The sequence below is a fragment of the Oreochromis aureus genome, linkage group 13, assembly GCF_013358895.1.
Source record: "Oreochromis aureus strain Israel breed Guangdong linkage group 13, ZZ_aureus, whole genome shotgun sequence".
NCBI lineage: Eukaryota > Metazoa > Chordata > Actinopteri > Cichliformes > Cichlidae > Oreochromis > Oreochromis aureus.
This window is the reverse complement of record NC_052954.1, coordinates 25,955,564-25,981,028: the sequence shown is the minus strand read 5'-3', so window position 1 is coordinate 25,981,028 and position 25,465 is coordinate 25,955,564. Positions and strand designations below refer to the sequence as shown.

At 37.1% G+C, this 25,465-nt stretch overlaps 1 protein-coding gene across 1 annotated transcript in view; it reads right to left on the bottom strand.

Annotated features, from left to right (window-relative positions):
- The window catches only part of anapc1 (anaphase promoting complex subunit 1), a 58,526-nt gene extending 41,513 nt beyond the window's left edge, over positions 1-17,013 (bottom strand). Inside the window, exons 1-22 of the mRNA XM_031745602.2 lie at positions 16,826-17,013; positions 15,800-16,039; positions 15,271-15,435; positions 15,018-15,060; positions 14,835-14,932; positions 13,323-13,405; positions 13,021-13,094; positions 12,790-12,935; positions 12,554-12,711; positions 12,160-12,288; positions 11,806-12,024; positions 11,463-11,558; positions 11,253-11,343; positions 10,383-10,448; positions 10,109-10,246; positions 9,855-9,998; positions 7,377-7,437; positions 5,066-5,121; positions 4,123-4,254; positions 3,732-3,806; positions 1,093-1,215; positions 152-321 (exon numbers count right to left, since the gene is read on the bottom strand). Of these exons, the coding sequence (XP_031601462.1) occupies positions 152-321; positions 1,093-1,215; positions 3,732-3,806; positions 4,123-4,254; positions 5,066-5,121; positions 7,377-7,437; positions 9,855-9,998; positions 10,109-10,246; positions 10,383-10,448; positions 11,253-11,343; positions 11,463-11,558; positions 11,806-12,024; positions 12,160-12,288; positions 12,554-12,711; positions 12,790-12,935; positions 13,021-13,094; positions 13,323-13,405; positions 14,835-14,932; positions 15,018-15,060; positions 15,271-15,435; positions 15,800-16,015 (2,483 nt within the window). The 5' untranslated portion in view covers positions 16,016-16,039; positions 16,826-17,013. The remainder of the gene's footprint in view (positions 1-151; positions 322-1,092; positions 1,216-3,731; positions 3,807-4,122; positions 4,255-5,065; positions 5,122-7,376; positions 7,438-9,854; positions 9,999-10,108; positions 10,247-10,382; positions 10,449-11,252; positions 11,344-11,462; positions 11,559-11,805; positions 12,025-12,159; positions 12,289-12,553; positions 12,712-12,789; positions 12,936-13,020; positions 13,095-13,322; positions 13,406-14,834; positions 14,933-15,017; positions 15,061-15,270; positions 15,436-15,799; positions 16,040-16,825) is intronic.
- Positions 17,014-25,465: the final 8,452 nt, after the last annotated feature.

Sequence of the window (25,465 nt, the reverse complement as noted above, 5' to 3'; positions counted from 1 at the left end):
CAAGTATCTTATAGAAAGATTCTGTCATCTGGACAGCCAAAGCCAACTGAATGTAACTTACTTTCCTTATACAAGAAAAAAGAAACATAAAAACCTCACACACACACACACACACACAAACAAACACACACACAGCTAGAAGAATGGTTACCTAGCCAGCTGTTGCAGCAGGCAGACTAGTGATGAAGCTCTCGCTCGCTGCAGCTCATCCAGCTGCAGTTCCTGATAGAGTAGATGGAGGACATAGAAGAGGGCAGGGATGTGAGGGAACAGAGGAGCTGAACTGTCCAACTTCAGAGATGGACTCGGGGGAGAAGAAGCCTAGGACATTCAGTGGCAAAAAGAAAGAGCAGAAACATTAAACTAAATTAAAGGGGGAACAGGTTAAATAGGTAACAGAAGGTTTTGTAATTTCCTGGAGATATAACAGCAAACTTATACTGACATGACATCGTGCACAAACAATCAGGAAGACTACAAATAAATGCATGCCAATGTCTTTTGCTCTTTTTTGCCTGAATTATCCCCACAGTTAAGGTGAGCTCCAATAACACCAAATTAAATTCTGTGTTATGTTCTTTGCACAATTTCTTACTTACTGTGGTTTTCCTTTAACCAAGTTAAAGGTGGTATTGTTGCAGTGTTGAGCTCCCTTTTCTAATAATATTTCATGTTTCAACTATTTTGTCCACAACAATAACAGCAAGGAATATAGGCTAAATAACAGAAAGCACCTCTGTGTATAAAGCAATACAAATCAGCAACAGAAAACAGAATCAAGGAGACTCAAAAGAAGGTCAGTCAAATCAACATGACTGCAGTTTACTAGTTCACAAAAGTCTGCAGGCATACTGAATATACCTACAATCAGTGGGCTGGGAATCTCTCATTGTTTTATCAGGAAATTTGAATGAGAAAAAAAATAAGGTGGTGATGGAAGAAGAAGAGGTGTGGCTGATTACACCTCTATTTGTGAGCATTAACTCTTATTCCAACAAATCATACCTATAATGGCTAAGCCCAAATACACCAACAAACAAACAGAATCAAAGAACATGCAGTATATGGATTCACCCAGTGTTTGGTACATACAGTGCACAGGCCTTCAGTTTCTGAAGTGAGTGTACTATTGCCGTCACTGGCATCCAGTGAAGTGGCAACGGGCAAGAAATTCATCTGACGGTGGTAATGGGACCCCATCAAGTAGTCCCAGTCCTACAGGGAGAGGAAACAAAGATAAACGCCGAGACCAAAATATCAAATACAGTCATTAAAATGGTATGTGGACTGCAAAATGATCTTTGAGACATTTCTGTCTCCATTGTTCACAATTTGATTGATAAGGGGATGCAGATCGTTGGCAAAATAGAAACGATAATATGAATGATGAGTGAGTTTCATCAACTGTACCAGCATGCAGAAGTGCCGACTTCTGTGAAGTTGTTTGCAGCTGTCATACTTTTAGTTTTCTATTTTGGCTGAACATCCTTAGGTATTTTTAAATGAACTATTGTAAAACCCATACCCATTGCCAGTTCCATATAGATAACAAAATTAATAGCCCCCTATGAAATGTAAAGTTTGTCAACATTTGAAAAAAAAAGTGGGGTTTTTTTTAACAAAAGAAGGAATTTTCAACATAGCATTTCTATACTTACTAGTTTTTGTTTTGTTTTTGTTTGTTTTTTTAAAGAAAGCATACATTATTTCTATTTGGACAAAATAACAGTATTATTATTATAGAAAAAAATTAAGTACCAGCTTCAATATCATTAGCCCGCTGTGAAAAACTGACTTTTCTATTGAGCCATAGCAAAAATCACTTCTGTGCGAGATTGATAAATTTCCAAGTGAAGTGAGAAGTATCATTAAGAAATTCAAAGAGCCACACAGCACAGAACAAGCCTGGCTGCAGTAGGAAGCAAAATGTTTCAAAGACTATGGAAAGAAAACTAGCAAGAGATGCATCTAAAGGACCCAGAACAACTGTACGCTAAGGGCAACTTGGAGAAAGAATAATCATACTGGAAGAGTGTCCTTTGGTCAGATGAGACAAAACTAGAGGTCTTTGGCTATAGAAACTGTGCTTCTGTTTGGAGAAAGAAGGGAGAGGCATACAATTCAAAGAACACCATCCCCACAGTGAAACACAGTGGTGGGAATAATATTGAGCTGGAACTGGGAATTTTCTTTCAAAACTAAATTGATAAAACTTCAAGCAGTCAGCAGCAAACTGGGTCTGGATTGTCAGTTCATCTGCCAACACAACGATGACCCAAAACATGAAGCACTAGATTTTAAAGACCAAAATGATGTTACAGCACAAAGCCCTGACTTAAATCCTATTGAAAATGTGTGAGGTGAACTGAAGACAAATGTGTATTTTATCATCAGGGGGGCTTTGACTTGATTTTGATTTTTGTGAAATAATTGTGTTTCTGTGGGCAAACTAAAATAATTTAAGTATCCAAATTAAAAATTGGGACGTTTGGAAAAAGCTATGCTGAACATGCCTTGCTCTGTTTAACAGGACTTGGGAAAACCCTTCGAAAATGAAATAATTCTAACCATTCTGTCCTCATCTTTACATCTTTGATGCAGCATGAAGACAAAAGACGTAAGAAGCTGACACTGTCCTCCAGTCTAATGTGACTCACACATTTCTTTAGGTCAAACACACACACACACACACACACACACACACACACACACACACACACACACACACACACACACACACACACACACACACACACACACACACACACACACACACACACACACACACACACACACACACACACACACACACTCTACAGCCTAAGCCTCCAGCTAACTGACATTTTCCAAGCATATTTTGCTCTAATGAGAACACATTACTTAAGAAGCCAACCAATAATTAGGAATGTTTAAAGAAGACTGTGGAGGGGCTATTTCAAGGGTTAAGACTTGGGTTTCAGATTACGGAAAGGGAACACATTGTGCCTCAAAAGCAAAAGCACAAATATGTGTAACTATGTTTAGGATTGTAGGACAGATTACAGTCCCCCCCACTGCCCTCCTCCTAAGCGTAAACTGGGCTTTCCCATCACACAGAGTTCTCCATGACTATACTGGTTTATTTCTGGTTGCTTTTTTTAACTAAATGTAATTTAAAAATCTTTAGGTTGAAGGTTTTATTATGTCCTTAAAAAGCTGTATACACAATAACAAAAGTAAAAATCAAACAAGCTAAAATGAAAACCGCTGAAACAGTTTCAAAACAACAGTTTCTTAAGCATGAATGTGACCTTTAAAATTACTGTTTAATATCATTTTTATCATCATATTTTTTTCATATCATTTTTCCAGGAAATTATGGTTAAGGGGGGACCACAAGCAGTATATAGAACAAATATAGTTTCACCTTTAGTAACTGAGAAAATTAAGACATTGAAAGAAGTCAAGGGATGTTTGATGACACTAGAAATCATTAGTGATACATATTACTTCCTAAAATTGGCAATTTTGGGGATTCAAAGGTATATGAGTATAATATATAAGTATATTCAAGAGTATTGAAGCACTTTTTGTTGCGTTTTCTTTTATAACACTTGTTTAACTGTCTCACTATGTGATACACCCCTTGCATGCATAATTGATTGTTAAGGGATTATAAGTCTACAAGCTGTAATCAAAGCTTGATAATTGTGCTCTAAAACATCACAACAGCTCACACTTTAGTAACACACCTCATCAGAACCTCCATCGGAGGGACGAGCCTTCTTGGCTGCAATCACTGGAGAGAGAGGCATTTCAAAATGCAGCTGTGAAAGTAGGAAGGAGGACAGGGAGCAAGGTCAAGACATGCAAATTACAGTTTAAAGCCACAATGGGATTTTTCTAGTCAAGAAATAAAAAAAATAAAAAAAAGTTCAAAGAAGACCAGGCCTTTGGCTGCCAAGAATCATTGAGTATTAATGTACAAGATTTTTACTGAAAGTTTAATTTTTAAATCTACTCAGTATGACACTGCGATTGTCATTAATTATGAAACAAACTGGTACGGAAAGCCATTTCTACAATACATTAACTAGAAATTACAATTACAGTTTAAAAAACAAAATACAAATGCTGACTCACATTTCGTGTCCAGGTCAGGCGCTCGGTGTTGTAGCCCATCAGTGTCATGAAGCAGGTGACAAACAGGCTCCACTCTGTGTGGGCACTGGGACCTCCAGGTGCATTGTAGATGTTATACCATTTCACCAAAACCTGTTGCATTTAAAGAATTTAACAAAACTAAATGGAGTTTCTCTAGATCATTGCAATGAAAATAAAGAGTATATCTGCACTTCATGTTTGTGTGAAAATAAAGCCCTAAACACATAATTTTGTCATTCAGCCTCCTACTCTACCTAATGAGATCCTATACAATTTCTGCCAAAGCCTAATGAGGCTGGGTTATTGTATACATGTCCTTCTTTGTTTTTCCTTCTTGATTAGTTGGAGATACTTAGTTGGTCAACTCTGATGTCATACTCTATACACTAACCACGACTGAGCAACATTTAAATAAACATGATGGAGATCTTACGCTCTAAAAGGTTTTAGTGCTTATAAATAGCACAGCCTGAGGTTACCTTTCCTGAGTATAAAATTTCCTACACATCATACACAAGTCCCAAATCCAGACATCCTTCTGGATGTCTGGATTTGGGTTAAATTGCAAATACATTTACTTAAGACCATCAACACAAGGTTTCTCAATTATTTTTGCCCTTCATTTACGTTTGAAATGCATTTCTGAACATACGATGGCTAAATTCAATTGTGTGAACCCTTTCACAAAAAATTAAATCATGGGTAAAGATCCAGACTGACCAATCGTAGGTAGAATTTTCATGCAAACCCATCAATAGATTTTTGAGTAATCATCCGAGCACACACACACACACACACACACACACACACACACACACACACACACACACACACACACACACACACACACACACACACACACACACACACACACACACACACACACACACACACACACACACACACACACACACACACCAACCTTCATAGCAGCTTCCTTAGGCAGGATAAAACGAATTGCCTCAAGGCACTTTCTCACTGAAATACACAAAGGGAAACAAGGGAAATAGCAAAAGTGTCACAGTTCATGGTAGCTAGGTGTCAAATTCACAATCCTATGTGGCAATTCAGAAAACACCAATTTACTAACATTTTTTCTACATAATGGACTGAATTAGATAGCCATTGTACAGTTATTAGCTATATTATGTTTAAGAAATAATAATCATTGAGAATGTGAGAAAATAATACATTAGTTTTACTAAGATGCAATAATTTCAAAACAAGAAAAGATAAAATACATAAAAGGTTGCTGGTTGGATTCTCTCAGCTGTAGAAATTGGTGGAAATGCTATTTTAAAAGTCTTAAATTCAGTAAAAGCACTGCCTGAATTCTAGGCCTAAAACTAGAGCTAAAACTTTCTAATACTTGTGCTACCAACCACAGACAAATGGAAGTTTAGAAACAAACAAAAAGCACAATACAATTAATTTTAACAGATTTTTTTAATGAATCTCATCCTGTCCTGACAATTTCCACCTATCCCCCCCAAAAAAAATGGAAATTACAAAGTAACTATCACAGCAACAGTAATTAGCGCTACCATGTCTCCTAACAACTCTGGCCAATCAGATTCTTAATCAACATCACTGGGAAATCTTAATTGGACACCCAGAGTTGGAAAGGTCAAGAAAGAGGAAGCTAAATGCCATTTCATTAGAGGAAGAAAGCCTTGTCTACAGGATCGATTACAAAATAATGGAGAGCAACATATGGACAAGACACAAAGGCAGGTACACAAGGCAGCAAGACTGATACACACTGCTTAGTGACAATGAAGGCTTTAAAAATAAAAACTAACAAAAGCCAGAAGAGAAGGTTCATGGTCACAGTAGACCCACTAGTGGTAGACAACAGATGAAATCATCCAGCTGACCTCAAAGTTAATTGGTTAGAAAAAAATATCTGTAATTTAGTTTAATTATTACAAAGTACATGGTCATCAGCTACTATGTGCTATTGGGAAATGAAATCATCGGGGAAATGAATAGGTCTGTCTGCTGTTATACCATAGAGTTTGTTTTACCAGCTGAGTGGCCTTTCCAGAAAAACAAACAGTAATTTTCCATTTCATGTGGAAAATCTTACATGAGAAAACAAATCAGACAGAGCAGACAGTCAGAATCTTCGGGAAAGTTTAAGGTTAAAAAAGCTGTTTGTTTGTTTTTTAGTTAATACCTTTGGATGATTATCTAAAAATGTTGATTAGATTTTGAAAGGTTGTGGTACAACATAGCAAGGAAATATTTTATGCAAATCTGTTTGTTGGATCTTAAAAATGGGAAATGTTATTAACCCCGCACCCCCACCGGTCCCTTTAAACAACTGAAAGGATAATGACATTTCAGTAAAGCCAAACGTGAAAATCTTAACCAAAAAAAGAAAAAAAAAGAAGTGGCAACAGTGGTTTCATCAGCAGTGGCGAAGATGTTGCCTCACATTTGTTTAGATAAAAGCTGCTAAAAGCTTTTAGTACTACCTGATTTAAAAGAAAAAAAAAAAATCCCCCCATTTTTTAACCCCACTGTGAACTGATGTTAGTGGTTTAGCAAAAGAACAGGCTTTTAAAAACAGTGAAAACACTAAATAGATTCGTTGACTAATTTTTACATCAAGCCTGTGTAAGAGATTACACAGTAAGAACAGATGTGGATATCTGTGCTTCTCCAGATCTAAAAACCACCATGTCATCTTTCCAATTCACCTCAGCATAGCAGGCCATCTGTTTCCAGATATTTTATTACCAGAGGTTCAGCCACACATTACATTTCGCTTTCAGTTCATACATGTACGACCTTTCCATTCCAATTCCTGAAGTAGTTATGATGCACAACATAATTCTGTTAAGGCATATATAAAGATTTGAGCTACATCTATTATTTACAATACAATTTTTAACTATCCTCTTTAATAGATTAAAACAAAACAAAAAAACCTAAAACAATTCTGGTGTTGGGAAAGTGTTTACAGTGTAATGTTGTGTGCTTGCTGCCCATGTGTGTCTGCCTTGTAATGGCATCCTCAAGACATCAACATTATATGTCACTGTGGACATGACGCAGAGAGGCTTTCAAACCTAATTAAAGGACCTCACCGCACTGACTAAGCGATCTGTGTGTGGTCTCACTTAAAATGTACACACCAACACTGTCGGCTGCAATGTCAACTCTTAAATGTGTTAGAGCGTTTCTTTGATTTATTTATTTTTTAAGTGTATATATGTGTGACTCACCCAGGTCTGAAGTAGCAATCTCTGGGATAGAAATCCTCAGCATTGTGCCGATGCTTAGTTCCTAGAGAGATTGTGGAGACAGATTGTGCATACATTTAAATTATACTCTTTACGTTCAATTTCACATCAATTTCATATCAGTGCAAAACAGCCATTTGTAAGCACAAAACTGATAAAAGACCTCAACAGAGAAAGCCTGATTGTAAATCTCAGAATAGAACAGAAAAAGAAACTGGTGTGTGCAATAACTCATTGTCTTCGGGTATACTAGACAGACTCGCCAGAAACACTAAACAACAGCAAATAACATTTAATTACATGCAGTCAGAAACTTCCTGGCTGCAACTTAAGCTGATTAAACTTTCAAGCACTACTCCAATCACTGACGCTCTTACGGCATTTTGTCAAAAGTGCAACACACATGAAATTTTCAACCCAACCTAAAACAAAATGCTTCTAAATATTTCAAATAAAAAATTCTGTATTGATTTGTCATAAAATAAGTAGTCTGATCTTCATCTATAACCAATCTCTGCCTGTGCATCCTGTAAAGATCACACCATAAGTAAAACTTGCTAACACCTTTGTTCATGTGTTCTTTATATGAAAAAGATTGAAAAAGAAAATTTTTGAAGGACAGAATAGAAAGTAACCATTAAAAACATAATTACAAAACATCCCGTGTTTGCAAAAAACAAAATGGAGGTTTAACAAAACTTCTGGAAAAATGCTTTGTTGTTAGGCAAGCTAAACCTGGACCTTCAGTGAAAATTAACAATGTTTAGTTTAGAAGTGAAAAAAATAGCATTGCACAACACCACCTAAACCTCTACACAACTCTGAAGAATGGTTTAGCTGCATTAGGGATGCCTTGAGCCTTTGTTAAAAGAACGATGAATTCTAAATTGTATTCTTTATGTCGGGTCAAGGCATTTCTGGTGTCCAATTCTGGTGTGACTGTGAATGTGAATGAGGACTGTCTCTCTCTATTAGCCTTGTGATGGACTGGCGACCTTTCTAGGGTGTACCTCAGGTGGATTTCAGGGCCTTTGTCACCTGAAACTTGGGAGAGTTGGTTGGTATTGGTGATGCAACAAGACAATGACCTAAAGCACACCAGTAAGTCAACAACAGAATAACAGAATTTTTTAAAACGTGTGTTGAAGTGGTCAAGTCAAAAGAGTCCTGTCTTCAACCAAATTCAGATGCCAAGTAATGACTTCCTCTCTCTGCTGGATTTAATCAAGACATCCCAGAAATACTGATGAACTGAAACAGTTACATGAACGTTCTTCCTGTTGATGTGCAAGTCTCAGAAGCAGCTTCTTGATGCTAACGAAAACTCAACAAGTTATAAATTATAGGGTTCACTTAATATTTCATGATTGCTATACTTAAAGAGTAATCAGTTCACAAGTTGCGTTAATCCTAACTATTTCTTCTCCTACAACTATGTATACAGCAGCATTTTTCTGTTGCAGCAAGTTATATCCAATTATTCTACCAGCTGCATCATAGCTAATATCATGAGCTGGAAAAAAAGTAACCAAATAAGTCAGTGAGAGCATGTAACTTTCACATCTTCAGCAGGATTATAACTATATATTTCCAATTATTTTGAATAGCTGTGCTCTAGATGAAAAACAGACCAAAACCTCTCGTCTCATTTTCTCCAGCAGGTTTTGTCCTGTTCTTGTCATCTTTTCATGAAAGAAGCCCTGATGTGAAACTCAACAGGAGCTGGAGGTTTGAAAAGTCCAGTGCACTGCATTAGGAACAATTAGTTTCTGGATTGACATATTGAGGTCTCAAACAGAAATTCAATGAGCAAAGCCAAAAGAGCAGCAGCCTGCAGACAGAAAGCTTTCTGATGATGTATAAGAGAAAGAAACAGTGATGTTTTGCTGGTGTGTGACTTAGAGAATAATGTAAAGTCCTGGAGCTGAAGAGAGTGTCTAGACCAAGTCTGACAGGATTAACCCAAGAGGCAGAAACACAAACATCGTTGCTTTGTAACCATCATTCACAAATATGAATGGGCCTGAATCACTTGTGCAGACACATAGACATTAGAAACAAAAACACAACACCTGAAGGGAGAGTCTCACTATGTTGTTGTGGTGCAGTAGCAGTCAGCCCAAATTTCACTTTGATGCATTTTTACCCTCCACTGCACTGACAGCTGACAACCATCTTTTTGCAGTTTGTACCAGAAAAGTCCCCTCCTAATAATCAACTCTGTATATGTCATTAAACTCTGATGAGTAAAAAAATTTGGACACCAAACATTAATTTGAACTTGTGTTTTGTTTTGTTTTGGCTTTGATTTGATTACATCATTTGTTTCTTGTACTGGCTGTGAGTGTGTGGATGACCAATCATCTGAGTTAATCTTCCTTGATTACAAAACACATGCTTTACCTATTGTTGAGGGAAAAAAGGGATCAATGCCATCTATGTTAAGCACAGATAACCTACCAGAGTCACCCGGTTGCAGACAGGATCACGTAAGGCATTGATGTAGGGTGTGGCTGGCTGAAATGTGTAATCCTCCAAAAAGGAAGCATCATGGTGTTTAATGTTTGGACCCTTCAGCCCTGTCACTGGTGAAGGCATGGCATCCTAAAGAGATGTGTTAAAATAGAGAGGTGAACCAAAGGAATCAAATGTACCAGATATACAGTACACACTTAAAAAGCAAAGAACAGTGCATTTACAAAGCATGTTAATACCTCATCAAGTCTTTGGAGATGCCTACTGCCAGCGTTAGAAGGTGTGCTAACAGTTTCCACTGGAGTGCTGCGGTGAGGGAGGTGATTGGTCAGGCTGAAGGAAGGTGACAAGAGTCCAGGGACAAACACCTTGCTGACCTATGTGACAACCAAGAAAACAATAGCATGATTCATTATAGTGTTATAAAAAAAAAAAAAAAAAAAAATCTCAAAACTCAATTGTTGTCTACAGTAAGCAAAGGCAGCTGTGTATCAAGCTTTAGTCTGTACTTACCCTGGTGATTCCTGTATAGAGAACCAAACTACCACAGGCCTCCAGAACTAGCATGGCATCTATACTCTGAGGAGCAAAGTTTCATTGTCAGAAACACGTTGAATATTACTCAGGAAAAAAAACTCCTGCTGTAATTTCCCCAATTGTCAACAACTGAATACAAAGAAAAAACTGAAAATTATCAAATATTCACACAAGATGCTAGAACCTGTAAATGTGCATACTTAAAAAAATAACTTAAAAGTTGAAATGATAATGAATAAATATAAATCACTGGTTTCTGCTCCAAAATTCAAGCATCCAACTCCATAGTTTTCCTGGGAGACTTAAGGTCACATGGTAGTTCTACCATCCAGATGATGGAGAAAACTAAAAGTTTCAGGAAAGAATGACCTACCTGATCTAAACTAGAAAAAATATTTTGCTATTGGACTTTTTTGATAGGCATGGACCGGACACAACAACCACTATGATCAATAATTATAGTTTTTAATTTTTTTTTTTAAAGTTTTAATTACAGTTTTTCACAAAATCCTCTGCGGAAGAGATTTATCTCATATATATATATACACACACATTAGTTCCTGTAGGTAGCAAGGAAAACCTTAATTATATCTTGCAAAACATGTTATCATCCGGATAAGATTAAAAAAAAAAATACAGGAAGGCCTCCTACACATTGCTTACAACTTTACACCACCCATGCAACAATTTGTTAAGGTGGAAGAGCCTGCTAAGGACTATTTTGCTGCACAGTACAGCACCATAAACTTGATATTGACCCTGACTCTAATGAATACTGTGTTTTCCTCCGTTTTAACTTTTGCACTTTCCCTTTTAACTCTCCAATGATAGAATTTTATAATGTACCTGCAGAGGCTCTGCATCTTTAGCAGAGATGGTTGTGACAGAGGGGAAGATGAGCTGTGATGTATCATTGCTCTCAATAAACTTCACACATCTGCAGAAAATAAAATGATCACGGAAAAAAAAAGTTAACTCATGAACTCACATTACACAACAAATTAGGGTGGAGAAAGATGTTTGGACATGTGCAGAGATGTGTGTATGTTTGTTTACCTGAGCTGTTGGTGAGATTCCACCAGGAAACACAGGTAGTGATTCTCACAGAGATCAGAGGTCAGGAATACTTTAGATGCCTGGCTGCTCATTTCCCTGCAAATGGTAAAAAGAGATGCAAACTGATGTCAAACAGCAGAATTTGCTGAACAGCGTCAAGCTACAGAAAGAACTGTATTACATAGAATACAAATGATGTCTTTAAAAAAAGTTGTGTATTATGCAAACAAGAAGAACAAGTTGCTCACAAACTTTGATCTAAAGGCTAATGAGCAACTTTGCAAGAACATTCGAGTTTTCACTGCATATTGCAGTGAAGTTAGAGTTCAATGCTGCCAATTACCTGTTGGAGCCAGCAGTGACCGCCTCACTCCACAGCTGCTCCATGCAGAGGTCAGGTATGATAGGTTCCATCTCTGGGACCAACACTGTCTCATTGATAGTACTGTTGGGAGAAGCTAACAAGCCATGGTGCCCCCTGGGGGATGGGCTGTGCAAAGACGTGTTGAAACGAGCCACACCTGAAAAGGATGGAGCTGCCATGCCTGGAGAGTGGGCACGGCTGAGACAGGGGGACAGTGGATAAGCATTTTTCAGTTTTTAACTATTATGGGGTTTTTTTTACCTGTTGTCACAAAGTGAATGAGTACGTGCTTTCAGAAAAGAGTATGGCCCTCTTTGGCTCAGTTAACCTCACCTGAGGGCGGCCATGTTGGATATACTTGGAGAATGAACTCGAGAGTGAATTCCTGGTGAGGATGTGACAATCCTGCTCTGGTGGCTGTGCAAAGCACTGTAGTGGAGGGGAGAGCTGGAACCAACAGCACTGCAGGAAGAAAAACAGTAACCAGGTCAGATGTTGACGTTTTGGTCTCTAAGTTTTTAACTTGTAATTATTTTTAAGGCGAAATAATCCATTAAGTATCACTTTATTGTTCTGTCTGTATGACACAGTAGTAACCCCAATAACTGAGGAGCTATCTTTAGACAGTGGGACTTTTGCTTTAGAAACTACTCAGAAATGTAACGAGACGGTAACTAATTCCTGCCCATCTGCTAATCACTTGATTAGGCTGCTTCACTTTCAGTACCTTGTTCCAGTCCCAAGACTATGCCCACTTGGACCAGTGCCACCAGGGGAGTCAAGACGGGAGACATTCCGCAAATGAGAAGTGAGAAAGCCGGAAGCCATCAGACCCAACGGTGTCCCGACCGGTTCTGCCGGACACCGCAGGACTGTAGAGCGCTCCTGATAGGGTTAAAATGCTTTAGTTTAGGAAGAACTTAGTTGGTTTTAGTGTGTTTGTGTGTATTCATGATCACTCACATCATGTGTGACTTTGCGCAGAGTCCAGACAGAGTGTATTCCTTGAACTGTGTCATATGATACAACTATAGACGGCTGACAGCAGGTGAACACTATCTTCATGGCGGAGTCAGACACATACTGCACACGGGAGCCTTCAAACAGGCCTGGAAAAAACGAATATGCACAAATTCAGGAAAAATATGAAATAAGTTCACAAGATCTCATTCTGAGAAGATCAGTGTCTCATACCTGCAGGTTTACATACAACTGGTGCGATCTCATCTAAAGGATGCAGCATGCTGAACACTGTGGGCAGAGGTTCCCTGTGTAGGGGGGGAGAAAAAAAAAAAGAAAAGAGCTCAATCCCTTGGTTATATACTTCCCGCACTGTTTTATGTTTGTGTATGTAGGTCAGTGTAGGTTTGTGAGGCTGTTATCATTCTAGAAATGTTTGTCACTACATTATTTCACATGGATGTATTGATTAATCAAAACATGTGTTGTGTACTTGTGCAAGCATGTGATTGGAAGTATAAAGTGTTAGCATGTACCCAGGGGGGCTGAATTGTGCATCATTTGCTGTGTTTTTACGTTCCATAAGAAGTCCAAACTTTGTTGCCCACACATGTGACACCTTGAAAAGAAAAGACAGTACAGACTCATGAAATATTTTTAACAACAGATGTCTGGTATCAACAATTATAAAAACACTGATGGCAGCCGGTGGTACTCCCCAGCCTCCTAGTAGAAGTATGAAGTTCCAAATTTTACATCGCCTTGTTCTCATGAGGTCTGAGATTCAAACTAGTACAAGATTTTTAGTAGATACACCTATGGTATAATTTTCAAAATCTTATGTGACTTCATTCTTAAATTATTGCATTCACAAACTTGGGTGTCCATGCTGCCCCCTTAAATGTTAAAATGTTCAATATTTTGATCTGCATATAAAAGGATACAAAAAACTGCACTCTGTTTACACAGATCCATCACGACCAGTAAATAATAAAGTTCATAGCTAGGTTAAATTTTGTCCAACAATCATGAATAAAGTCTCTGTCAGATATTTATTTTAAGGCTAGATGTGCCACTTGTTTTCTTTGCTTTCCTAGAGTAGTTTAATACAGCCATGTATAAATTAATATTGAAAAACTGACAATATTCACAAAACTTTGTTTTTTTACATCCCAACCAATTGGGTTCTAATTCAGCTTTTAAAATTCTTATTTTAAAAAACGGTTACTTGTACTATTTTTAAATTATCTTAAATAACTTTCTATTGAAACTAATACTAATGATATTCTCTGCCACTTAAAAACAGCACTGAAAGGTTAAGAAAAGTGCAACACCCTGAGAGCTTCAGTGTCAGGGACACCACAGCAGTGGGGATTCTTCCTGTCACAAAGGCTCTCACAAGGTGTTTCTTGCCTTTCTCACAACACCAACCCACGGTTTACTTGCCTCTTTATTAAATTCAATTATTTAGTAAGAGTGTGTGTCCAACCTTTCCCGTAAGAAAATATAAAATGCTTTATCACGAACTCCACATGCCTCAAGTTTAAAAACAAAACAAAACTCAAATGTTGAAAACACATCCCTAAATCAAATTATATTTTGTTGGTGTGCAACAGACTACTGAGTGAAAGACACTCTATGCACACACATAAACTCACACACACTTACTTCCCACTGTCAGTGATGCAAATTTTCTATCATTACTGGTTAACCAGAAAATGGTTAACCAATAATGGCTCTGAGAAATATCCCTAATCCAAATGTGGTGGGTTGTGTGGTTTTAGTTCAGCTGCGAGGTGGGGTAATGTTTCAGAGACTTATGCATGCACTAATCAAATTATCCTTTTATTCAGCAGCGTTCTGGAACATAGGAGACACACAAAGAAGCCTGCAGTTACTGCTGTATGTCAGCGTGCATCTGTGTTGAGGTGGAAGTTTAGGTAGTGGAGGTCCAACTGAGTCACACAGATTTAAAAGAATTTTGTGGTTCATGTGTAGACCCATCTCCTTCTCTGGATATAAACATTCCCCATTGCTCTATACCTCACCTGGAAGGGCAGTGGTGAGATGAAGTCTTTTCCAGTCATGGTGTGAACATTAACACAGCTACTCTGGACAATACACACTGTGAGCTCCACTTCTTCCTCTGCAAAACATTAAATACATTCTGTGTTTTGTTCATCAGGACTGCAATATGAATAAGCAAAAAACTGCACAAAAAGACACAGTACCATCATTCTTCTTGTGAGGAGCAGCAAAGTTGCACCACAAGGCCTGGAGATAATAAAAAAAAAAAACTGTTTCAAGTCTTAGAGCACAGAATCCTGACAATCATCTCGGACGATATACAATCCATATAGTAAAGCAAAAGCCATACTGATTCCTGACAGAAAACAACATGGTCCCTCATTTGCCCTTAGAAATGAGAATGGACAAGCACAATTATGAGAGACCATGTAGTACACAAAACAATCAGAAACAGACCTGCTGCACTGGGCTGTCAACAGTGAAGGCCTTATATACGCTGGAAGCTTGAGCCCTACTACCCTGGCTCCAGACAACCACGTTTCCTGCTGCATAGAGTTCTTCTTCAAATTCCATATCTTCCTCTTTGACTCCCTTGCAGCCCTTCCTAAGCTGCCAAAATTCCTGCCATTCAAAACACATCAACACAAAAACCAAATCAAAACCACATTTGAGCTTAACAACACATGAAGTACTGCCTTCATGAAAGCAGTGCAGCAGTGTTGTAACAATTGCATTGCCTATATTACTGTAAAAAAAAAAAAAAGTAAAGATTTAAAGTAATTAAAGATATATTAATGAAAAAAAATTAAATCCTTTAGGTGTATTCCATTTACCATTTTTCTTCTTATATTTTTACTGTTTAATACACACTAGTTCTTCTGAAGAGCAGGTCAGGAGAACAATTCAGGCTATCCATTAAATAAGACTGTTAGATGGCCCACTCCTATTATGAAACATTATAGATCATAATATTAGACACTCTCACCCTCTCTCTCTCCTGCAGACTGACTTCCTGCAGGGACCCCACCAGGCCAGCAGCACCATCTGATGCCCACAGCTCGGAGGCAGGCTGGAGCTCTCTGAGCTGCAGGTTGAAGGCGTTTGGATGGTTCCTGCAGTGCTCGCGGCCAAACGGGACAAATGACTGCAATTCCCCTGCGGCAATCATCGTGGCTGTCTCTTCATACACGACTTCCGACATGAGTTTCAGATATCAGCATTATTTCTGGGAAGAACAGAGTTTGAGGTATAGTATTTAAAAGCAAGCAAGACTTTTTTCCAGACACAATACAACTGAAGAGCATCACCAATTTGCGCCATACCAGTCCGTTTAGCTGTAGTATTCATATCGATTATTTAACACGATAAAAATAAAGTATGGATCCTCGAGACAAGTTTACTGTAGTATTTAAGAACCAAGAGTTTCACATAAACTGTTCTTTCATTTTCTCTTTATAACATTAATGATGAGATTACTTTTATCAGTAGGCTATCTGTAAAGTACTGTAAATACCAGTGAGTATAAGATGAGGTGTAAATAAACTTCTTCTGCGTAAATAACTTTATTTCATTTACTTGACTGTAGGACAGATTGCATTACTGGTGGCTAAATAATGTTCTCTATTAACACATCGACAACTTAGCTGGCTGAAGCAGGCTCACTGGACCTTTACTATTACTGAAACTATCCTGTAAGAGGGGTCAACATAGTAGGGGATAGAAATCTCATTAACAATTTCCACAGTACTTCCACCGTAGCAAGTTTCTGTTGACTTTGATAGACGCGACATGCTAGAAGTTAGCTGGAAGTTCTTACCTCAGAAACTCCCACAAACAAAATTTGGTACTCTACAGACACTAAGACGCTGTAAATTACATAAATATACAACTTGACAGTCAGCTATGAGTCTGCATGCTGACACTAAACACCATTGAAACGGCCCGACTAGCATGCTAGCTACCGTTAGCTGCAGCTAGCTTTAAGCTTACAGGGAGACATTTAGCCGCTAACCTGATAATAAGGAATAGTCTGGCCCTTGTCGCGGAGTCCTTATCTTTCCTTTCAATGCGTCTCGCTTGAGCACAACGTTGTCACCCTACAAACATAAAGACAAGTGGCAAATTCCGTATTCGCCTATAGCAGGTTTTCAAATGAGCGCGGACATCTTTGCTGTCCCGACATCCCATTCCTCCACGAGTCAGCCAATCAGCAGCGAGGAGGCGATATGCTGACAGCTGATAGGCTGCCTTCGTCAGAGTTATGGACACCACTATGAAAGACTGTGATGATCAGGATGTTTTATATAAGTAATTCAGCCACAAATTAAAAATATAATATAATTAATATAAAATATAATTTAAAAAATAAAATACCAACAGTATTTGTAGAAAATCTAGGTATATATAGATATTTGAAGATGAAAAATAAATAAAACGAAACTCATTTGTTTATGTCTTTCTTTAGGGACATTTACTATTAGAGACCATTGGTAAATTTGCACTTGAGGCTTCCAGTAAAGTGAAAGCTTTCGGAAAGGAAAGCAAGAGGCTCAGAGATGTCGAGGATACTGCACAATACTTCAATGCAACCAACACCCTTACCTCTTTAAACTGTATTTATTATAACATTATTTAGTATAGTTCCAACAGCACCCCCCCTCCACACACACACACACACACACACACTCAATGTGCAATATCATCCCCCCCCCACACACACACTCAATGTGCAATATCACTGATCACACTGCACCTCTCAATGCACCTGCTAGTTAGATGGCATGTATGTGTATGTATATAGATGTAAGCGTGTATGTGGAAATATGTGTGTGTATGCATGTACGGATGCAAATATGTATATATACATATATGTATGTATGTGCGTGTATGTTTGCAGGTGTATGTATAACTTGTACATATCTTTCTTGTGTAAATGTAAATTTGTCTGTTATTGTGTAAATACTTACGCTATTGTGTACTCCACACACATGGAGAGATGCCAAACTGCCTTTCACTGTTCTTGTAACAGTGACAATAAAAAGCTATTCTATTCTATTCTATTCTATTCTATTCTATTCTAATACTACAAATATTATGTCTTGTAGCAATAAAACGTTTTTGAATAAAATAAATTTATTTAAAGCTGTAATTTAATTATGCATTACCCCCATATTTCTGCTGTTCAACCCTTCTATATGTGAGAGCCAGTCTATCAGAACAAATTGGGTTTAAAAGGAGGATGGCTTTAAAGAAAGATAATCTAAAATATTTTTAGACGGCGAATAAATTTTACCAGGGTCTAGTAGAGAACTGTGAATAATGCAAAGTCACTCTGTTTAAATATACTGTGCCCATAATAGTTCCAAGTGTTCTAGAGTGACTATAGTGGTTTGACAACAACCATGATTTTTGAGGATGAAATCCTTTGCACTTAAAGTAATGAAATATTTATATGTAATTTCTTGTATGTTTATGATACTTTTAAAAATAACCAGCAACAGTAACTATCTGGCTGACAGCTATTTCAGTTTATCGAACAGATCAGATGTATTTTTCAGTATTTAATTAATAATAATGAATTAATTAAGTAACTTTTTATTTGTATGCTAAATAAAATACATAAAACAAAACTGAAAAAAAAAATGAAAATTATTTTAATTAACTGATAACCAAAATGAGGTTTGGTTCCAAAAACCGTCTCAAACGCTGATGTTTGACTTTCAGACTTGATGATGTTAAACTTGGAGGATATTAATAAACAGAGCAGAGAAAATAACTGTCACCTCAATTAGGAGTAAATATGCTGATATTTAATGGGGGAAGTAGTGAGTGATTAACAGCATGTCTTCAAAGTCACACAGATATTTAGACTCAATATTCAAAGAAAACTGTAATTTTTATGTTACATTTAAAAGAATATCACATCTGTTTAAATGTTTAGCTTCTTTTCTTAATTTTCTAATCACATTTTAAACAAGTTTTGCTATGTTTGAAAAGCTATGGTTTACATCATTACTGTAGTTATTTATAAGAAAAAGAAAACATTTAGGCCTACTCCAATATTATTAAGAGCAGTTATGTCATGAATTTCATCCTTCTGCCTCAAAGAAATCAAAGTCTGCACAACGCAGTCATGAGAAAATACACTGATGTAGGAAGCTGGGAGTGGCTCGGTGCTCATGGATGTGATGGATGTCGCAGTGCAACAAGGTATGATCTGAATGAGTTAACTCTCACAAATGATATCACTGCAGCTCACTGGGGAGTATGTGTCTGTCAGGGAAGGAAAGGCAGATAAATAAAGTGAGAGAATGTTATTCCATCTCTGACTAACAGTTGTTGTCTTTTCCCAGTCTATTGTGTATTTCACATAATTGCCTGAAAATAACACCAATTTTTGGCTCTAAATTGAATTCTCATCATCCTCTCCTGCATGCTTTCACTAGCACTAAATGACTTCTGCCCCAAACTATTGCCTCATTCTGAGTATAATTGACTGATCTGTATCAGTGAATACTCTCCAGATGCTGATCGCAAAAACCTTGAGCTTCACATTCTAGGTTTACTTTGTAAAGCATGAAAACACTCACATTTGCATGAGAAAACATTAATTATACTGAAATAAAAACAAATACTGCCAACATTGAAAAATCTTTTGGACTTCTCGGCATCTTCATATTTTCTACAGTTTCTCTGTCCTGTTCAGTTATGTAGCAAGCAGGATTTGGACCAAAATACAGAACATGGGGTACGAGAGTCAACTCAAACACTCTGTTATGTTGCTGGTAACTCACAGAACAAACCTAAACAGGGGCAGAAAACACTGGAACACAATGCAGGGAGACACACAACAAATGAGGGAGGACATGACAAAGAACTAAGGAAAACTCAGGGCATAAATACACATAAGAGGTAGTGAGCAAAGAAACAGCCACAGAATCTAACTGACATGACAAGTGACTAGCAAAATAAAAGATAAAGTAACTAAACACTGAGACAATGACTAGCATACAAAATTGACACTAACAGGAAAGCTAAGAAAATCACAAGAGACTAAATCAAATAACCCTAAGCAGAATGCTAGTTGAAAATAGACATTAACTGAAACTTGAGGACTAAATTATAACCAAGAATCAAAAAACTCGAGCACATAAGCTATCATTCCAAGAACACAGGAAATCATAAATGAGAAAAAAACTCTTAACTAAGAACAAAGAATAACAAACTTAAAACACTGGGTCAAATACTGAGGACCATGGCACCCTCTTGTTAAACAAGCTTAGACTCATAAGCATGTTTCTAACACTAAAAGAACGCTATCTAAATAGCAGTCCACATCCTTTCTCCTCTTCTTCTTCCATGGCAGGTTGTTGCCGTTGTTGTTGCCTGTAAAATGTTTACAGGTAGGTCCTTAAATACATGGACAAAAATGCAATTTTTTGTAATTTTGCATTTTTTACACCACCACGCGGATTTTAAATCGGACAATCAAGATGTAAAGAAAGTTCAGATTCAGCTTTAATTCATTACAGTGGATTTAATAAATCTTATATTGTCGTATGAAATGTTTAGGATTTACAGGGCTTTTTATACAGTCTCCGATTTTCAGATTCTCAAAAGTAACTGGACAATAATTAATTAGCACAAATGTAGTAATTACTAATTCCTAATTTCTAACTAATACAATATTTTTTAGGGAGAAAAAAGTTTTTAGCTCTCAAGGATCATCTATTCATCCATCGACACACAAAATTTCAACTGATAATTTTGTTGTCATAAACAAAGTTTCCTCATTTAGAAAAAGACAAGGATCATTAAATTCCATGGCATTATAAATAAGAATGTGTTTTTCATATATCAGCTTGACTTATTTGGCCCTAAGAAAAACTATATAAACAGTAAAAGTTGTAAAAACAGAGTTGATTTATGTAAATTCTACTGCAGCGCAACCTTCTAAGATGTTGCCGAGTACAAAAGAACAAATACAAGAAAGAATTATTGCACAAGCTGTTATTATATTGGATAAAATTGGATTTTTTTCATGCTGCCTTTCCATGAAAATGAAGACTTTACAACACTATATCTCAACATATAACGCTCATATAACCATGACAGACACCTCATTACACTCTTTTAGCTGTGGCAGATTGGCTCTTTGTGGTGAGGTCATCTTGCCATAGATGCTCAGACTTCATTACTGAGGGGCAGTGGTGACGCACTGAAGCCGGCTGGGGAGGGACACTGATAAAGTCGCACTCTAGTAGTTGAGAGAAATTGCTTAAATGTTCCAAGTGAGCAGCAAAGAGAGAATCTGAGTAGACTGATGGCTCTTTGTAACATTTCACTCCATCACAGCTGTTGCTCAGTTTGACAAATACATCAGAAGCACCAATATAATCGAATGTATTTCAGCAACCTGTGTTAAACGTAAAAATTTGGTTTCACTTTATGGTCATTTTCAAGCCTCTCAGTAGTGGATATGTTATATTGAAGGGTGTCTAAAGCTCCGTACTTTTAAGTTTTACCTTCAGTATCTTCAGTCACTTCTCATGCAAGGTTATTATAAATAAAATGCAGGCGAACCACTTCCATTGTAAGGTTAGATTTGACTAAATAATGCTTAAGTATAAGTAACACTGTAAAATTTGATAAATTGGCTTCACTTAAAAAAACAATGCAAATTTAATTCCCCTGAAAAATAATTAATGCCAATTTCAGAGGGATGAGTAATATAAATGTGTTAATTTTGAGTGTTTAGTTTTCATTAGTATTTCTTTCGTGTTTAAAAGTTAAACTTGTATATGACAGTTTAATAGTACTGGATGATTTATAAATACGTGGAAATGTTTGTGAGAGTGTAAACTGGTAAGTTACACGGGCTGTACACCTCAGACTTTCAGTACAGGTCTGTGTCATGCCACTTACAGAAATACTCTGACGAACCTTCAGTGGTGGGAAATGCTGGTGACAGGCAGGAGGGGTAGGGCAGAGTACTTTTATAACCCATTACTCCTCCTTAGTATGTGATTTAGAAATAGAGACATACATGTTTTTCTTGATAAAAAAGCTTATACATAATGTGTTCATGGTGTCATTTAAAAAGTTGAAGCAAGATTAACTACGAAGTCTCAGTAGATTAATAAACCATTAAGATGAATATATTAATGTATATATACATATACAATGTACTGTGCAAAAGTTTTAGGCAGGTGTAAATTGCTTTAAACAAAGAATGCTTTCATAAATATAAATGATTGTTTATTGGCCCCAAATGTATTCATTTTGCAGGACAATGACCCCAAACATACAGCCAAAGTCATTAAGAACTATCTTAATCATAAAGAAGAGTGATGGTATGGCCCCCACAGAGCCCTGATCTCAACATCATCGAGTGTGTCTGGGATTACATTCGGAGACAGCCTACATCCACAGAAGATCTGTGGTTAGTTCTCCAAGATGTTTGGAACAACCTACCAGACAAGTTCCTTCAAAAACTGTGTGCAAGTGTGTGTAGAAGAATTGATGCTGTTTTGAAGGCAAAGGGTGGTAACACCCTGATTTGACTTAGATTTCTCTTTTGTTTATTCACTGCATTTTGTTCATTGATGAAAATAAATGATTAACACTTCCATTTTTGAAAGCATTCTTTGTTTACAGCATTTTTTCTCACCTGCCTAAAACTTTTGTGATTGAGATATAACCTGCTTGTTTGTGAGTGTGTTAAAAGTTTTATAAATACTTAATTCATATCACAATTCATGTTTCTTTTGGGAGGCTGCTAGTTTTGAGAGTATTATTTTGAGGAGTGATCTTAAAGTAATCATTTGCTTCTGAATATAAGACCAGAGAAATGGTGACTGACTTCATAGAGAAAAGACTACACAACATGTCCAGGGACAGGATGTTCATGTGGTGGAGGAGTACAAGTACCACACTAACAGCAGAATGAACTGAAAGACGAACACAGAAGCTGTGTACAAAAAGGGAGCGAGCAGGTTCTGTTTCCTAAGGAAGCTGAGATCACTCAGTGTGTGCAACACAATGTTTGAGATTCACAGTTTTGGTGAGCACAGTGTGTAGGGAGCAGCATCAGACCTGGTGACTCCAACAGACTCAACTGATTAGGAAGGCTGGCTCTGTGATGGCAGAAAATTAGACACTTTTAAAGATGTAATATAGAAGAGGTCCATTAATAAACTGTTACCCAACATGGATAATCCTAACCAACGTCTGCATCATTTTGCTACAACTTTGAAACTGTTGAATATCATTTACTCTCTATGTTCTATGGTTACCATATTGGTGCAAATCATTTCCAGTGTGGCTGCGGATTTAGGCTTTTCTTTATGAAACAAAAACATCATTTATTCTATGCATTTGACTCCTAATGAGTCCCCAAGAAAGAAACTTTAAAGTCTCAAAAAAGAGAGAGCTGGGAGAGAGTAAGCAAACTGGGGGAAGTCAGCTGTTTCTTTCAGAAGATAAGCAGAGCACAGCTAACATGTTAAGCTATTAGAAGTTGTGAGCCAGTGTCACATGTGACACTGTATCTACAAAACTGATCCAGCACAACTTAATTAACAGCCAGAGAAAGTGAAGCAACAGGCCCTTCTCCTAATGATATGACACAGGGATGAGCTTATGTACTGGCAAATAAAGTTATTCCAAGGAACCATTTATATCAATAACTGTTTTCAGTTAGCATCAGTGCCTATATACTGGTGACCATTTTGATGTAATACTAAATCACCCAGTATATTTGGGGTGGCCATAGCTCAGGTGGTAGAGCGACTCACTGGAAGGTTGGTGGTTCGATCCCAGGCTCCTCCAGCCTACATGCCAAATATCCTTGGGCAAGATACTGACCCCATGTTGCCATCGGAGTGTGAATGCTAGATAGAAGCACTAAAAACCTTAGATAAAACCTTAGAAAGGATTGGGTGAATGCACGAGTTGTATAAAGCCAGATAAACCAGTCCATTATATCATATATCAGGAAATTGTAGTTCATCCAAGGCCCGTATGTCTTTGAGACGTTTCTGCAGTATGAGAACAATGAACACATGAATGACTACATAAAGTTATTAAACTGAGGATTTGACGTTATTTTTAGTTGCCATTGCAGAAGTTGTCCTTGTTTTGGAATTGTTATGTATTTAATAAAACAGCTACAGCTACAAATATTACTGAACATGTGGGTAAAAATACAAAAATAACTCCATATACACAAGTATTGTTAAAAACTATCTTGAATTCAGTTCACTTATTTAAATGAAATAGGCACATTGTCTGCAATTAGAAACAAAGAAAAAATGACATTTACAAAAATTGTCTTTAGCATCACTAAAAAGTCTTGTCCAAAAGTTCAAAATCCAACACAATCTAAAATCACAGACACACTGGGCTTTATTTTCTTTTAATAAGATTTGTAACCTGGATAGAAAAGATAAGTCAATTGAATTATTTTCTTGAAATGGGAGAAATTTGTAAAGATAACAATTACAATAATAATATAATACAATTCCAATAACAAAAAAGCTATTCTAAAAGAGTCAAACAAGAAAAACACCAGTATTGGGTTGTGATTAGTATCATCAGTAGTTATTTCAACAGAATTTTTTATTTGTGTACTAACAGCAATTTTTACATGAAATTCATAGTTTATGGCCACATAACATCAAATATCCTTAATAGAGATGTTGAAAGGGACCTATCTCAGCACACTTTGACATGTCATTGCAGAAAAGCTCAGCTGTAAAGAATGACTTTAATGATGACTCTGTGATATTCAGCCTGCTGGTGACCCAGTCTGCACAAAAGAAAACCCTCACCTACAGTAAACAGGATGCAGCCATTATGATATTACTTATTAGTTGCACTTTTCTGACAGGTTAAAATGTCTGTTGTGAAAAAAAAATGAAAAAGAATATTTTACTCTGGTTAGATGCTATTACACTTTCTCTCCCTGCAGAGAGCTTCAGGTGATACATCACACATTCTCAAAGCAAAATGTATTATATAAAGAAAGATTTTTTTTTTTTGATGGAGAGATGAAAGAAAGGCCACGGTCATGTGCCATATAATTTCCCGAACAGGAAAACCAAACTAATATGATTGGTCCTCATGAGAGTCAGATAGGTACATCATTGGCAGGCCTTTTCTGGTTAATCAGGGCTAATGATGGGAATGTTCGTGTGCATGTTTGCACTAGTGTGTGTTTCACCAATTAAAGTCTCAAGATGGCATTGCTGCGCGTAATGTCTGCCATGGGGCTCAAACCAGACCAAATGTATTTATGTATTTAGTTAACTGAGGATGCAATGAAGAGCTCTGGTCGTCTAATTGATCTGAACAAGAACAAGACCTTTATTAAAGCAGCCTCCAGGGACTTGAGCTCTGATGTGTGTGTAAGTGTGCCTGAGTGAAAGAGGAAGTTACACAACAAGATGAATCTCTCTGTTGGTGTGTGAACTATAATGCAAGTTCTTTTACGACAATAATATACCCTATGTCTCATATGCTGACAGGGCTGTGTGTCATTTTTGTACTTAGATTATCTTTAACATTAATACTAGTCTCTTGTTATGCCAAGCAGAGCCTAGAACTTGGAACCAGTTTAGCCTAGATCAGTAAAATAGTCCAATGGAATACA